Raw genomic sequence first — 15,345 nt, forward strand, 5'->3', positions numbered from 1 at the left:
CTGTAGAGCATGAAACAACTGGTCTGCAGAGAGAGGTGTCCTTAGTGCTGAGTCAGGAACAGAGAAAGTATGTAGAAAATGTACTGTGTGGTTATGTAACTAATGACTGAACCATACACACAACAGGTCAGAAATAAGTTCCACAGACCACTTAGTTATATTTTTCTCATAGATATATATTTATCTTGTTGGCCTGAAAATTTTTAAAGGAAAAAAATCTGTGGGGCAGGGGAAACTGATAGCATTTGGGTGCTTATATGGTCAACACCAAGTTTGGGAATTTTTAGAACTGCTGAGTGAACTTCTGCCCTTAAGTTAATGAGAAACTTGTACTAGTAGGTTATATGTTTCTGTTAAGGACCAGCACTCGAGGGGGAGGAGATGTGTACTTTGCTGTCAGGGATACTGATGGTGGAAAGGGAATGGTGAGGAACAGAAATCTTGGGTTTCATTGCAGGTTAGGAAGAGGAGGGTGTGGTAGTGGACGCTTCTGCCTATTTTGTGTTCCACCCTCAGCTTGACTCTTCCCTCACTACCCCTTTTAGCCTGTCTTCCTCCTGCCCCAAATCCTTATCAGTTTTCATTATCTTTTCCTTCCATTCTGCCTATAAAAGCCAGCCTGTATATCGCTTTAAAAAGGTCTGTGCAGTGTTCCCGTTTCATAGAGCGTCCTGCATAAGCAGTATTTCCTATGGCACTGTTGAAGAGCATAGGCAGAACATTAGGTTCTGTGATGGGACCCAGTGTTTGCTTATTTCCTTCCTTGATCTGATTTGTGCACAGAGGTGTTTCATCAGTTTGATCAGTTCTTAGACTGGAGAGTGTTTGAAATTTTTAACAGCTGGAAGTTGAGTAGTTTTGCAACAGCTGCATGGATAGACTGCCTTTCTAAAGTTATTCTAATTACATAGGTAGAAAAAACCCTATTGTTTCAGCAGTGTCATTGTAGCACAATTTCAAGGAATGTAACTGCTGTTATGTAAATAGCTGTGCAAATACAGTAACACCTGAGATCACTTGTAGTGTTCTTGTTAAGTGTGATACACTGCCTTTTAAGTATTCCTTATTTATTCAGCTTGATATAAATGGGAGCTATTTCAAAGAGTTGCTGTGGGAAGTGAAGGTAAAACATGCTGCCTTTGGAGGCAGAAAGTGTCCTGGCTTGATGTTTAATTAGTGTGGGGTGAAGTACTCCATAGTTTTGAGACGAGACTGCAGAAAGTACTAGTTTTCCTGGAAGCATCAGAAAGCCTTGATTCATAGACAGTACTGTATTGTCAACATGGTGCTGGTTCAGCAGCATCTCTCTACACATATTTGGCAAATATTTAAAGGCCACATTTTGTGTAATTGGTCCAGCCTTTGAAAATAATGAACTTCTTTGTGTTAAAAGGATGTACACAGCAGTACAAGTTTTTTATCTTGACAGTCTCATGCTTTTGTCTTCTACCAGCAAGGATGCATTTGTGGATTATTTTTTTCAGCTTCTCAAAGGGTAGTATAGTAAATGCTTTGTAATCACCTCAGTACTGATGAGGTATGGGAAAGCATTTAATTTCCATAGCTTTGTCAAACTGGATTATACAGGAGCTGTAGCAGACAATATTTTGTTAGCCAGGGAAATAAAAGGAACTTTTCATATGAAGTTATTTAAAAGTATATGTTCTGATTTAGCTTTAGTCTTTTTATATGTTGTGAAATACATGCTTTCTGGACTGTCCAGCTGATTTGCAAATAAGGCTATGCAAAACATAGAATAAATTGTATTGACAGCCATTCTCTCTATTATAATTTTCTAATTTCTTGCTAATTAGCTTCCTTTTTTTTTGTTAGCATATCATAGTTATTTACATTAATGGAAAAGTTGAATAGGCATTGTTAATACCTAATTGCAACCAAGGATGTGTGACTTATAAATGGTAAATTCTTTAGTTTCTAAACAAAATTTGGAGTCCAGATCTGGCTCCTCTATAGTTTCTACAGGAAATATATGCTGTGTGTGTCTTTAAGGGGAGGAACTTAGTGCCCTACTTATGCTTTGCAAAACTGTCCATTAACCCATTCAAAAAGTATCACTAATCCGTGCATAAGGGAAAAAATATATTGAGGTGTGGAATCCAAATGTAGAAGTGGTTTGTTTTTTTTTTTCAGAAGGTAAACCAGCAATATCTAGAAAACTCTTCACCATATAATACAATTCTGCATTTTTGAAATGATGATCAACAAGGTTTAAAAGCATGTCTGTTAGAAATATTAATTCTGTAGAATAATTAATTTGATAGTGTCGATTATAAAAAAAGTTTTATGACATGATTAATGCTTTGATCTTCCTTTTTCTCTGTTCTAGGCTTAAAAGAAGCATAAGCGATTGGATTACAACACTGACATTTCAGGGTGCAAGTGATGTTAAAACAGTTTGAATGTATCGGAGCATGGCTGCTACTTAAAATGCAAAACTTAAAGGAAATTATTGTTTATCAAAACATACTGAATATCTGAGTTTTATAGACATCCTGCATTTAACAGTGTCCTTAAATGTCCATGATTAAGATCTCATGCAACCGTTGTATATTTTGGAGACTATTCTCCAAAAGAGAACTGTGTATTTAAAAAGCAGAAATGACTGTGATTTCTCTTGGAACTTATTAAGGTTGAACATCCTGAAAGATCATGACCAGCTTGAAGCGGTCCCAGACCGAAAGGGCTGTTGCCACTGGGGTATCAGTTGGAACAGATGGCACCTCAAAAGTCCACTCGGATGATTTTTATATGAGGCGCTTTAGGTCACAGAATGGCAGCTTAGGATCTGCAGTGATGGCACCCGTTGGACCTCCTCGCAATGAAAGTTCCCATCACGTTATGTCTACCCCTGGAGTCCCTAAAATGGGGGTTAGGGCAAGGATTGCTGATTGGCCCCCAAGGAAGGAGAACATCAAGGAAACAAGCAGATCTAGTCAAGATATTGAAACATCAAGTTGCCTCGACAGCATGTCTTCTAAAAGCAGTCCTGGGAGTCAGGGAAGCTCTGTTAACCTGAATGCTAGTGATTCTGTCATGTTAAAGAGCATCCAGAGCACACTTAAAAATAAGACCAGACAATCTGAGAATCTAGACTCCAGGTTTCTTACACCTGATGGCTATCCCAGTTCCCCAAGGAAAGCTCTTCGCAGAATAAGACAGCGCAGCAACAGCGATATTACCATAAGTGAGCTTGATGTGGATAGTTTTGATGAATGTATTTCACCCACTTTTAAATCTGGACCATCTCTGCACAGGGAGTATGGCAGCACATCTTCCATAGATAAACAGGGAACTTCAGGGGAGAGTTTTTTTGACTTATTGAAGGGCTATAAAGATGAAAAGTCTGATCAGAGAAGCCCAGCCACAACTAAGCTTAGTGAACTCCTGATTGCCAGTGGAAGCAAAGGTTCAGGATTCTCTCTAGATGTGATAGATGGGCCTATTACTCAAAGGGAAAACCTGAGACTCTTTAAGGAAAGGGAGAAGCCACTCAAGAGACGCTCAAAATCAGAGACGGGAGATTCATCCATATTTCGTAAGCTGCGCAATGCCAAAGGGGAAGGGGAGCTTGGGAAGTCTTCAGATCTTGAAGATAACAGGTCAGAAGATAGCATCAAGCCTTGGACTTGTCCAAAGTGTTTTGCTCATTATGATGTACAGAGTATTTTATTTGATTTAAATGAAGCAGCAATCAACAGACATAATGTTATTAAAAGAAGGAACACAACCACAGGTGCATCTGCTGCTGCTGTAGCATCACTTGTCTCTGGACCCTTGTCTCATTCTGCAAGTTTCAATTCTCCAATGGGCAGCACTGAAGACCTGAATTCAAAAGGAAGTCTCAATATGGATCAGGGGGATGATAAAAGCAATGAACTTGTGATGAGTTGTCCTTATTTTCGTAATGAGATTGGTGGGGAAGGGGAGAGGAAGATCAGCCTTTCCAAATCTAACTCTGGTTCCTTCAGTGGATGTGAAAGTGCCTCGTTTGAGTCGACTCTGAGTTCTCATTGCACGAATGCTGGAGTAGCAGTTTTGGAAGTTCCCAAGGAGAATCTGATTTTACATCTAGACAGAGTGAAAAGATACATTGTTGAACATGTAGACCTTGGTGCATATTATTACCGAAAATTCTTCTATCAGAAAGGTAGGTAAACTTTATTTCTCCGTGTGTTTTGTTAATGATTTTTTTGTTTTAGCAACATAAATTCAGTTGCTATATAAAAATATTTGCAAGAATTATGTATTTTTTTTAATCATCAGTGCTTAAACATAGTATATTTTACTGATCAATACATGCTGTGTCTAATAGTCTTTCACAGTTGTTGGAGTAAAAGTATGTTGACTATTTCAGTACTGATATGTGTAAGTTAGCAGTGGGTACAAATTATAAATGTCTTGAAATACAGCTTTGGTATCCATGGTAGTGTGCAGGGACTGGCACTTCAGACTGAAAAAGAAGGAATCATAGAATATAAGAACTTTGTTACCCCCACACCAGTACTTGATGAACTGAGGATTTAATGGAATGTGCAGCTTGGAAAGTTAGCATTTATAGTAATCTTTGGACATTTTAATATCTTAATCATACCTTTCAAAAGGGGTGTGTGTGTTTTAAATCATTAATATATAAATAAAAATAAAAATCATACTATTTTCATTATAGCCATCATTCTAGAAAGAAAATTCTAATTTATCAGATTTTGTCAGAAAGAAGCTATCACTCTCTATATAATTGTATATATACACACCTGCACATATGTGTTGAAATGACAACAATATATCTGAAAAAGAGTACAGTTCTCTTCTACGTGGTTTTACTGAAACAAAGGATTATATTTTCTGTTGGAGGTGTTCGGGAAAAAATAATCATATCGGAGCTTTTGACCTATAGAAACCCAAACATTACCCAGATAATCCATCCTCACCAAAATGATACTGGCACTGTGGGATGCAGATCTCACTGTCTGTTCTTCCTGATTCTGAAAACGATCAGAAAAGATTGCAGATCAAAGTCCTTTGAAGTTCAAAAAATAGTTCTGTCTGCAGGATTGTGCAGCTTGCTATGGTATCTTCTGATGGATAGAGTCCATTTAATGGCTGACCTGAACACTACTTATTCCTTAGCTACCATCTGTTTAGTGGAAGCTACTCAAAAGAGCTTGTTTCCTGCAGATTAAAGCAACAGGGACGTCTGGTTAAAATAAGGGGATGGTCAGTTAAAAAACCTTCAGCTTGTTAACTCTATTACAGCTAATAATCTCATCTCCCATTTTTCCCTTGCCTCGAAATAGGTCCATCTCTTGCCTTTTCTTCCTTGCATTGACCCTTGCTTGGTTGGGTGGCTCTTGTCGTGCTTTCCATAGTCTCCTCTTTCTGCAGTCTTTCTAGTGCTGAGAGGTAGCCTTTGCTGCATGGTTTTTGAGAGTGCTGATCCACATCCTTTGGAGATAAGAGTGAGGAGAAATAGGTTTCCTGAGAACAGTAAGCCAGATGCACGATATAGGATGAGGTATGTTTGGAGGGGAGAGCTTGCGATTAGAGACCTTTGCCCGTGATCACCTTCTTATCTGTCTCCCTCTGGAACAATTTGATTCTTTGTCATTGTTGAGTTTTACAGTCAGCAACTAAAGGTGCAGTTCTATGCTAAAAGCTGACCTGATTTAAAAGCATTTCAGCACTAAAAGGGGAAGAGTTTATTCCTCCGCCTTCCTTGTACCAGTTCTTTTGTTTTCTGAAAACTCAATAAGCCAGTTTAGTTCAGTTTACTAACCAAGCAGAAATCTTGCCATCGCAGTAAATTTGCTTTTTATTGCTTGGTGATTTCTTGCCAGTTCTAGTGAATCAAATCGGCTTTCCTTGCAGTCGAAGAAGTGTCAAAGCCTGGTGCCAGGTAAGCAGTGAGAGTGAACAGCAGAAGAGGAAGGATGTGTGAATGGGATTGCAGCCCTTAGGCAACAGCAATTCATTAGTTTGGTTTATCCTTTAGGGAAACCACACCTTCATGCTACCACAATGCCAGTCACCATTTTGTCTCTGTTTCTTTCTAGTTGCAATTAAGACGAACTAGATAAAATCGACATAACCTAGTCCTAAGGGTATTGGTGAGGACTAACAAGGTATAATAGTGTCAGTATGTGTATGGAGTGGGTTTGGGGGGGAGAGAAGAAGCTGTGATTACTTTTTTGGTATTGTTTTGTTCTTAAGCCCTACAAATGGATTTTTAAATTCACTGTGCTTGTGTTCAGTCCAGCAGGCAGGAGCTAGGGATGTTCCTACCAGAGATTTTTGTCTGAAAAGAGGTGTACTTCAGAAGCCTCATTAGATATCCCCAAGCCCCACAGTTCTGCAAGTACCAAACACATTTTGTTGACAAGCCAGAATATTGCCTTTCCCCTAGCAAACTTTAGACTAATCTGAAAGAGACAGGATAGCAGTAGGATAGCAGTACAATAGGGGAAAAAAAATAAATCAAGGAAGTCAGTTGTAACTGAAAGGTTTTATAACATTAAGCAAGTAACGATGCAGAAACTTCTGTTTGAAGAGGACGTTGAATCTTGATGATGTTATTAATGGATTAGACAGTGGCGACAGGCAGTTTCAGTGTGATCAGCTAATCAAGTTAGCAGGCTGTAGGTAATTTTATAGTCATAAAAGTATGAAGCAAAGAATTCTGATTCAGCAATGATAACTTTTAAAGATCTCAAGCCAGGAAAATTTCACAGAATTGGAGTTCTACTGAGTAATCCTAGAGATTGTAAAGAATGCAAAGCAATTACCCAGAGAATTGTAATCCTTTAAATTTGTTTTCATTCCAACTTCAAATAACAAAGCAGGTAGTTTGGGACTATATCAACAAAGAACTGCTAGTTACAAATCATGGATGAGCATTTGTATGTAAAGGAAATACTAAGGTGAAATCAACATATTTGACCTTTTACAGAGCAGTGGTAAAACTGTTGATAAATAATATTCTGGCCTGATGTCCAGACTTCTAAAAGTTAAAGTACTGGTGAAGACCATTTAGCAGAGGTTAGAAAATGGTACAGATATTGAGAAAAGAACTTATAATGGTAGTTCCCAAGGTTGCATTCAGTTCCACTACTTTCTGTCTGAGCTAACTGTGCAGACTGTCTTTGTACTCAGCGGAGAGAAGTGAACCTTGCAGGATGATACGAATTGCAGGCTTACTTCCCTTAATTCACTATGGAAGGCTCATACACAACTAATTCATGTGGAGATATATTATACTTTCAGGAGATTAATACTACTCTTACACCTTTTGAAGTACACCTTTAAACAGTTACTTTGCAAATTCATCTTTTGCAGTATTTAATTAGGATGACTTGTAACTAAAAGTCTTAAGCCTGGACATTTGTAAGTACAGAGATATGTGATAAAGCTAATGCTAAAAAAAGAGGGGGAAGAGAAGTTAGCACAAGAACAAACCTGTGAAAGCTGCACAAATTTGACCTTGAAATAAGATTAGGCTTTGAACTAAAAGGATAACTATACATGGGAAAGACTTCCTAAAGAAAGTTCTCTGTTTGAATTTTACATGGTGGTCATGGGTTTATTGTATGTTGTTTTCCCTTCTCTTAAGTTCAATGCCTGAAAAGACAATTTCTGACCTGTTTGAGTTAAGATAACAGGGTCTCTTCTGGCATTTGTTTCTTAATCTGATAGTCCTCTCTTTTAAGGTGTCTCTTTATTGGAGGAGTTTGCAGTTTGTATAGATGGAGTAGGTAGCTGGACAGAGTAAGGTTGGTTTCGATATCGGCATGCCTCTCACTTGTGCCATAATGTATATGTACTTTCAGCTCTTGCTGTTTGGTTGTGTTCAAGGGCAATTGTGTGATCTGGACCCTCTGGACTGAAATCAGAATACTGGCTGAAATACACAAACAAGGTTGTTAATAACAATGAAAGTATTTTAAAGGGTGCTGATACTGGGCAAAATTTTAAAAATCTGTGATTATTGAAATAAAGGATAATCTCTCTCAACATGGTGCCCTTACAATTAATCGGAGGGAAAACAGGTTGGGCTTGTTTGGAATTTTTTCTTTTCCACACAGTGGCACCAAAATGTAAGGGTGGGTGGATGGAAGGGAATATTTCAAGAAGCTACCTGTCAGTTGTTTTGGTGCTACTTTTTAGACTATTTTTTCTTTGTAGAGCATTGTAATGTTTTTGTGTCCTATGATTGTGATGAGTATAAAACTTTGCAACTAATCTAAGAAAATACATTTTGAGACAGCTGATGAACATCAGTTTTGATAAAAAGTGTATTTTCTGACAGAAGAGAGGAACAAGTTTTTCAGGCCTTCTCACTGAAATGTAAGAAAAGATGGTTTTTTTGTGTGAGAAAGTGAGATTCTTGCTTAAATACATAGCTTTCTACCCCCCCCAAAATGAATGTTGTAAGAGAGAGAGAAGCAAACCCCTTGAACTCACTGCTTCTGGACATAAAATTACGGTTCCCGGAGAAGGGCTGAGTTGTCGTAGGTTAACCCAAAACTTCTAGTCCTATCTTCTGGCAAAGGCCAGCAACAGATACTGAAGGAAGAGTAAGAATAGGGCACAGTCATAGCGATACTTTCAAGGTGAACTTTGCCAGCCTCTGGAGATGCATAGAGAATGGATTTCTTAACCTGGTGATAGTATCTTTTTGACATTTGGCAGATACTACCTTTCTGGCTTATATCCAGTTGGCTGTTACCCTGAATAAACTTCTAGCATTCACAGTACTCCAGCAGCAAGGAGTTCTGCAGCTTATCTATGTTAGTCATAAAGAACCAATTTTTACTGGCTTCCAGAATGAAAACTAGGGTCATTAGATTAAAACAGCCTCACTGCTAGGTGAAAGAGTTTGGTTTTCTCACCTTTCCTTGCTATGTGTTATTTTATAAACTTCAACAACCATATTATTCCCCTCAATCATGTTTTGTTGCCCTTCTCTGAACCTTTTCCAGTTGAAATCAGTATTTAAAACACAAGCAAACCACAGGCTTATATTGTATCATAATGTTTTCCACTTAGAAATTCTGAACGTCTGGCCATAATTTTCATCGAGACTTGAATTCCTTTCCCTTACATAAGTAAAAACTTTGCCTTTGTATTCTGGATGAAATCTTAAATATTTGTACATTTATATAACAGGTCAATTATTAGCAATAAAGTATTTTGCAAGGAGAGCCTTGTTTATTAACCTGTCTATAGCTTGATATTAAAGACTTATTTGTTACCAATAATAAAACCATAGGGGTGGAAAAACTTGGTTCCATCAGCTTGTCTAAGTGCTGCTTGGAAAAGTGTGCATATTGCTTGAGGGGGGAGCAGTCTGTTCTCTCTGTCCCCCCAGTTGTGTCTGAGAATTACAGTTCTCATGGGGAGAACCAAGAGCATCTATTTAGCTTTGGTCATCATCAGGCAGTAGTCACAAACACGGTTGCCATTTAGGACAGATTTCAATTACCGGCTTAGAATGAAAGACTTGTCTAAGAAGTGGTTTTCTGAGCTGGTTTTGTAACAAATAAGCTGTTTGCCAGCTTTCCTTTTACTATTGGCAGCCAGTAAAAAATCCGCTTTGCTCTTATGCTTTAAATTGCTGCATATTCTATCCCCAAATCAGTACCTTTCATGTATGTGGCTAGATACACAGAAAATTTACAGTTAGTCTGGTCATGAGCAAGTCTTAAGACATTGTGGGACGCAGCTTTAAAAATGCTGCCCTCTTGTTTCCAGCGAACTGCTTGCCAGAGTGCTCCAGTGCTGAAAGTGCAGTGGTAGAATTAGAGGAAAATGCTTGATGCAGAATTTCATTCTGAGGTTAAATGTTTGGGATTTTTACTTCTAGTCTGATTATACAAAATACATCAGTTGAACATGATATCCAAAAGTAAATATGACAAGAGCACAAAAGAACCTCCCCACCCAAAATCAAGTGCATTTACTTGGATTTCCTTTGCAAGGGAAACTCATAAATATCTGCCAGCAAAATGAGTATTTTCACTTGGGTTCTTTCACTGGAAGTATCTGTGGAATTATATCCTAAATGTTTCACTAGTTTTAAAAGTATGTTTAATCTGTTTTAATGGCCAGGTACAAGCAATCATTGGTTTTTTTCGGCGTGGATTTATAAATGAATTTCTGGCTGGTTGTCTCCTGAAAGTGTTTTAAATAATTTTTCAACAGTAGTTTAAAATGAAATAATGTCAGGCTTGAGGAGTGTTGCTTTCAGTGATGTTCTGTGTGGGGTGGAATTAAAAGCTGTTTTCTGTGTTGTTCATGTTTGGCATAAAATTCTTGAATTATAGTTGTGAAGTAGTGTGGTAGGTTGACCTTGGTTGGATGCCAGGTGCCCACAAAACTTGTGGGTCAAGATAACAAAGCAATAGCAAAAGTCACATGTGTGCGTGGATGCAGAGGAAAACAAAAGATGTTATTCTCTACTTCCCATCAGCAGGCGATGTTCACCCACTTCCCAGGAAGCAGGGCTTCAGTGTGCGTAGCAGGTGCTCCAGAAGACAAACGTCATAAATAACAAATGCTGCCCGCTGCGCCCCGCCCCCCCCCCCCCCCCCCCCTTGGTTTTATATCTGAGCAGACGTCGTATGGTATGGAATATCCCTTGGGTCAGTTTGGGTCAGCTGTCCTGGCTCTGTCCCCTCCCAAGACCCTGCCCACCCCCAGCCTGCTGGTGATGGGGGGATGTTGGAGAGCCAGCCTTGGTGCTGTGCGAGCGCTGCTCAGCAGCAGCCAAACACCGGTGTGTTAGCAGCACCCTTCTGGCTACCAGTACAAGCACAGCACTGGGAGGGCTGCTGTGGGGCTCAGCCAGAACCAACTGTTTTTACAGTAAAACTCCTAATTAACTGTGTTTAGATTGGATATTAAGCTTTGTGCACATAAATTCTGCTACTGCTTTTTTTTTGCTACAGGAAAGAGAATGGCTGGATATCAGCAAATTCAGGATGGAGTAGAAAATCAGGTGGAGATGCAAGAAACTGTACCACAGGGAGAAGTAGTCCAATATGAGGGTTTATACTGTAGCTTGCAGAATGAATACAGAGGCGGGGTAGAGGAGGAGAAAGAGAATAAAAATGAAGGTAGAGAATGAATAATCCTGTAGTAAATGTGACTAGAAGAGAGGACTGAGGAGATGCATAGGAGAGCAAGATCACTTGCCTGGTGTAGAGTGAAGGGAAAGAGGATAAAAGACATTTCTTATTAGCAGAGAAGTGTAAAATTCCACAACTGCTTTGTGCATTTTTCAGAAGAAATAGGTGTTAGATAAAAAGCTTAATCAAATGATACAGAATTGTATGTCTGTATTCATGCAGCTTCAAACATTCTTACCAGCCTTCCTAGATGTGTTTTCAAGATAGGGAATAGTTTCTCCTGAGAAAACTCTCTATCTGAATTGCAGGCTAGGCTGGTTGCAACATACACAAATTTTATCATCTGTGCAGTTATCAGTACAGAAAACTAATGTTATTTTTTGTCTCTTCTAGTATGTGTTATAATGGAAAATTTTAAAGAAAAAAATGTTGGTATAAGCAGAGGTACGTCAATGTTTTTAAGTCATTAGGCAGTTTAGTGTGGAGATGGCCAAGCCATGTCAGGTTTTGGAAGCTGCATAATATGCTGATAGAAAATTGATCCATGTTCTCAATGACTGTGCTTCTGCATTGTCCATCTCTGCCATAAACTTTCTGGTGAGCTGTAAACATCCTGAAAAAAGCAAGTTACTTACTGGAGAAAAAAGAATAGCTAGTGTGCTAATAAGATAGCTTGGGTTTTTAAACAACAGAGGACCTCTGTGGCGTTTAGAAGGCTCGTATCAGTGGAGTAGTATAAAGATATAATTAGGCTTATGTGGATGGCCTAATCTATTCATAATTTCCCCACTTATGACTAATTCAGTCACCAGGAACATACACCAATATTTACAGGATATTCCACAAGATGTTAAAAGAATTTTGAATCTTAATTACCTCTGTGCAGGGTATTGGCTCTTGATGACTTGCAGAGGAATTTGGTGAAAGCAAGCTTTATAGTGCTGCGAGCATATTACTTTTGTCTTGCATGCTCTGAAATCTTAAATGGAAGACACTGAGGAGGGGGTAAAAAAATAGCAGATAACAGGGGAATAGAACAGAGCCCCCCAGGGCTTAGAGGGGTGGACAGCTGTGTGAAAACAAAGGTGTAATTCTAGGGCACATGTAAGTTCATACAGAGAGGGCACCTACTTGAAAAGCATTTAGTGTACTGACAGAAAGTATAGCAAGAACCAATAAATATAATTTTAAAAAGAAATAGAATAAAAGATGAAGCACTCAAATTTTCAACACCACAAGTGATTATTCATTGGAGAAATGACTGCCATTCACTTTGGATGGTGTGTATTTCAATATCTATTTTTAGTATCTTTAAAGATGCAGTTCTTTATGATATTAAAATAAGTTACATCCTATTTCTAGAGCAGAATAGCTCATATTAGACTGCTCTTAAATTCCTGTTTTAAAGTTTTAAGAATAACAAGTAATCTGTATATAGTAGTTCAGGCAGTATGGTTATGTTTCCTTTCAGGGCAGTTAGATCTGTGTCTCATTCAACTGAATTTCACATTTCTTCTTTGAATTGTGGAATTTTCAGATAGCTCTATTTTCGTGTATGTATAAATTAAGTCATGCATGCAGCATATGGAAAGTGATGACATAGGACTTACTTTTCTTGTACAATGCTTGACTTCTATTTTTTGATAGTTTGTCTTAAATTTTTCTTTCAGGTATTGTACATTTAAATTCAGTTGTCACTTGAGCTGTGTGCAACTCTTGTGTTGCTGCATTCATAGTGATATGTCTGTCATTAGTCAAGATGGTTCATAATGCTCACAAGGCTCAGTAGAAGAGCCTTCAACACCAATCTTTTGAATTGTTGAACTTTAATTTTTTTTTAAATGGACTTTTCTAATATTTGGGTTTTTTTCATTTACAGCTTGGCTTTATATGTGTATAGTTAAACTAATAAAAAAATGTATTTTAAATAATCTACTGTTCAGGTAGAGAGTAATTTCTCCAGCCCTGTACTCTCCTTTCTGCCACCTCAGCTAGGCTAGTTTTAAACTCAACTCTTAGCACATCAAGTTTATCCTTAAGGTTGTTCAGCACTTTGCTGTTAAATACTTTTGCTAGTCACTTTGTTTTTTGCACTTTATTCTGGTTTTCTATGGTACTATGCTTTGATTTTTGGGTGGTTTTTTTCACTATGAATAAGTCTTTATCTTCTTTTCCAGCTTCATCAGTTTTTTCCCCTTCTGTAATTGAGTAACTTATTTGACTGGTTTTTGCTTTTTTCTATACATCTTTTGCTAACTACAGTTGTTTGCCACCCCCGTGTTAACAGTGGTGAGTTTCCCACTTTGGTGCATTTGGCTTACTTGTTTTTATTTTTAAGGAGGGAAAATTTGTTGTACTTACTTAGCTTAGTGTGAATGGAACATTTTGAGATAAGAGCTAATGTAAGAGGTAAATTTCAGCCTTTGTGTATAAATGAAGCTCATTAGAGAACTGAAGCTCAAGAATGAAATCCTGGTAGCGCTGAGGACATGCTCTTATTGACTCTAGTGGAGCTGGTAATTTATTGTTAGTATAACAAGCATGAAAATGCAGTTGAAATGTAAGAAGATGGATTTTCATCTGGGTTTTTTTTTTTGGTTGTGGTTTTTTTATGCAAGAACACTGGAACTATTTTGGGGCAGATGAGAACCTGGGTCCAGTAGCTGTGAGTATAAGAAGAGAGAAACCAGAGGAAATCAAAGAAAATGGACCTCAATACAACTACCGGATCATATTCAGAACCAGTGAGGTAAGCAGTTCAGGAATGATAGTAAAAGAAGCTAGAAGTGAGCAGGCAAAAACAGGTGGCATGTGTGGGGTCTGTCTACTTTTCAGGTGTGTAATAAGATGTCTGTCTCCCCTACATATGTATAATCCAGGAGTTTATGCTGCATGTTTTACTACATGGAATACGAGTAAGCATATCAGTGAGTTATTCCATAACATCCGATACAGAGGAAGCTGCGAAGGTTATATTGGTTAAAGCTAGAGAAACTTAGAGGAGCTAAGAAGCAAGCAAAGAGGAGGGAAATTACTTCCTCTGCTTTTATATGTGACAGTGGGTAGACCTGAGAAGTGTACTTTTATACTTCGAAAGGCTGTGGTAGAAATACTACTTCTAATCTTTTCCAAGTATTAGTTTCCTGTAAAACTTAAATCTGTTGAATAATTTGAAATACTCTGGTTACTGTTAGCTATCAGTGAGTGACATTTTGCATATTGGTGTCTGTTTCATGCAACATAAGTTACTTCATGTCTTCAGTCTCTATTGAGAATTGGAAAAATAGTACGTTTTGTTCCACTGCTATTGCTAATCAACCTTTTGTCAGTGCATAATTCAATATATAAGCTATTTTTGTTTTGCGTGCTTAGCTTATGACATTAAGAGGCTCCGTGCTGGAAGATGCTATCCCTTCAACTGCAAAGCATTGCACAGCCAGGGGACTTCCCCTAAAAGAAGTGCTGGAGTATGTGGTTCCTGAGCTGAATATCCATTGCCTAAGGCTGGCTTTTAACACTCCAAAAGTCACAGAACAGCTTATGAAGCTGGATGAACAAGGGGTAAGTGCAGAGTTTATAGAACGAGACAAATTGTCTTCAACTGTTAGATTACTGCCGTGAACTGCAAAATTACCTTTTAGCTTTGTGATTAGAGTCAGTCTGTTAAAATGCATCATTAAACTAAAGCTTGTCATCAGTGGGGAGAGTTATGTTGCTTGTCTTCCCTCCAAGTTTAGCAGGTTATTTCGTATGTATGAAATCAAGTTCATTGCTCTAAGTAGTCTAAACTTTTAGATCAACATTATGTTAATTGTCTAATTTACCTGAAAAAACACTAAGTGATAGTTTTTCAAAGGGCGGGGTGAGAGAGGGAATTCGGGTTTTCTCATTGGTATTACAATGAGAATAGAAATCTCGCATTTTACTAAATGTTTTGTTGTAATGTTGTATTGACACAACCATTACCAGGCTGCTGCCTGTCTCTTTTTTTCTTCTTCTTTCCTCTTTTTTCTGTTTCTTCTTTTCCTTCCTTGAAACAAACTGCATGATAAAATATTCTAAGCCTCTTCATACAAGTGGTTTTCAATCAGGTGATAGTCCCCTGACCTCTTAAGATGGAACTGAGGCTTGTTAGCTATACAGATTAGATTACAAAAATGTAAGTCCATAAGTGAAGTGAATTTTACGATTAAAAACTTCAACA

General features: G+C 38.1%; 1 protein-coding gene across 17 annotated transcripts in view; it reads left to right on the forward strand.

Moving 5' to 3' along the window:
• The window catches only part of SIPA1L1 (signal induced proliferation associated 1 like 1), a 228,589-nt gene that overhangs the window by 145,341 nt on the left and 67,903 nt on the right, over window positions 1-15,345 (forward strand). For all 17 annotated transcript variants that reach the window (XM_080397593.1, XM_080397584.1, XM_080397592.1 and 14 more), the window contains 3 exons: window positions 2,348-4,168; window positions 13,760-13,890; window positions 14,514-14,702. In XM_080397593.1, coding sequence (XP_080253719.1) covers window positions 2,671-4,168; window positions 13,760-13,890; window positions 14,514-14,702 — 1,818 coding nt within the window. In that variant the 5' untranslated portion in view covers window positions 2,348-2,670. The remainder of the gene's footprint in view (window positions 1-2,347; window positions 4,169-13,759; window positions 13,891-14,513; window positions 14,703-15,345) is intronic.

This window comes from Falco punctatus (assembly GCF_963210335.1).
Source record: "Falco punctatus genome assembly, chromosome: 7".
In the NCBI taxonomy this organism is placed as follows: Eukaryota; Metazoa; Chordata; class Aves; order Falconiformes; family Falconidae; genus Falco; species Falco punctatus.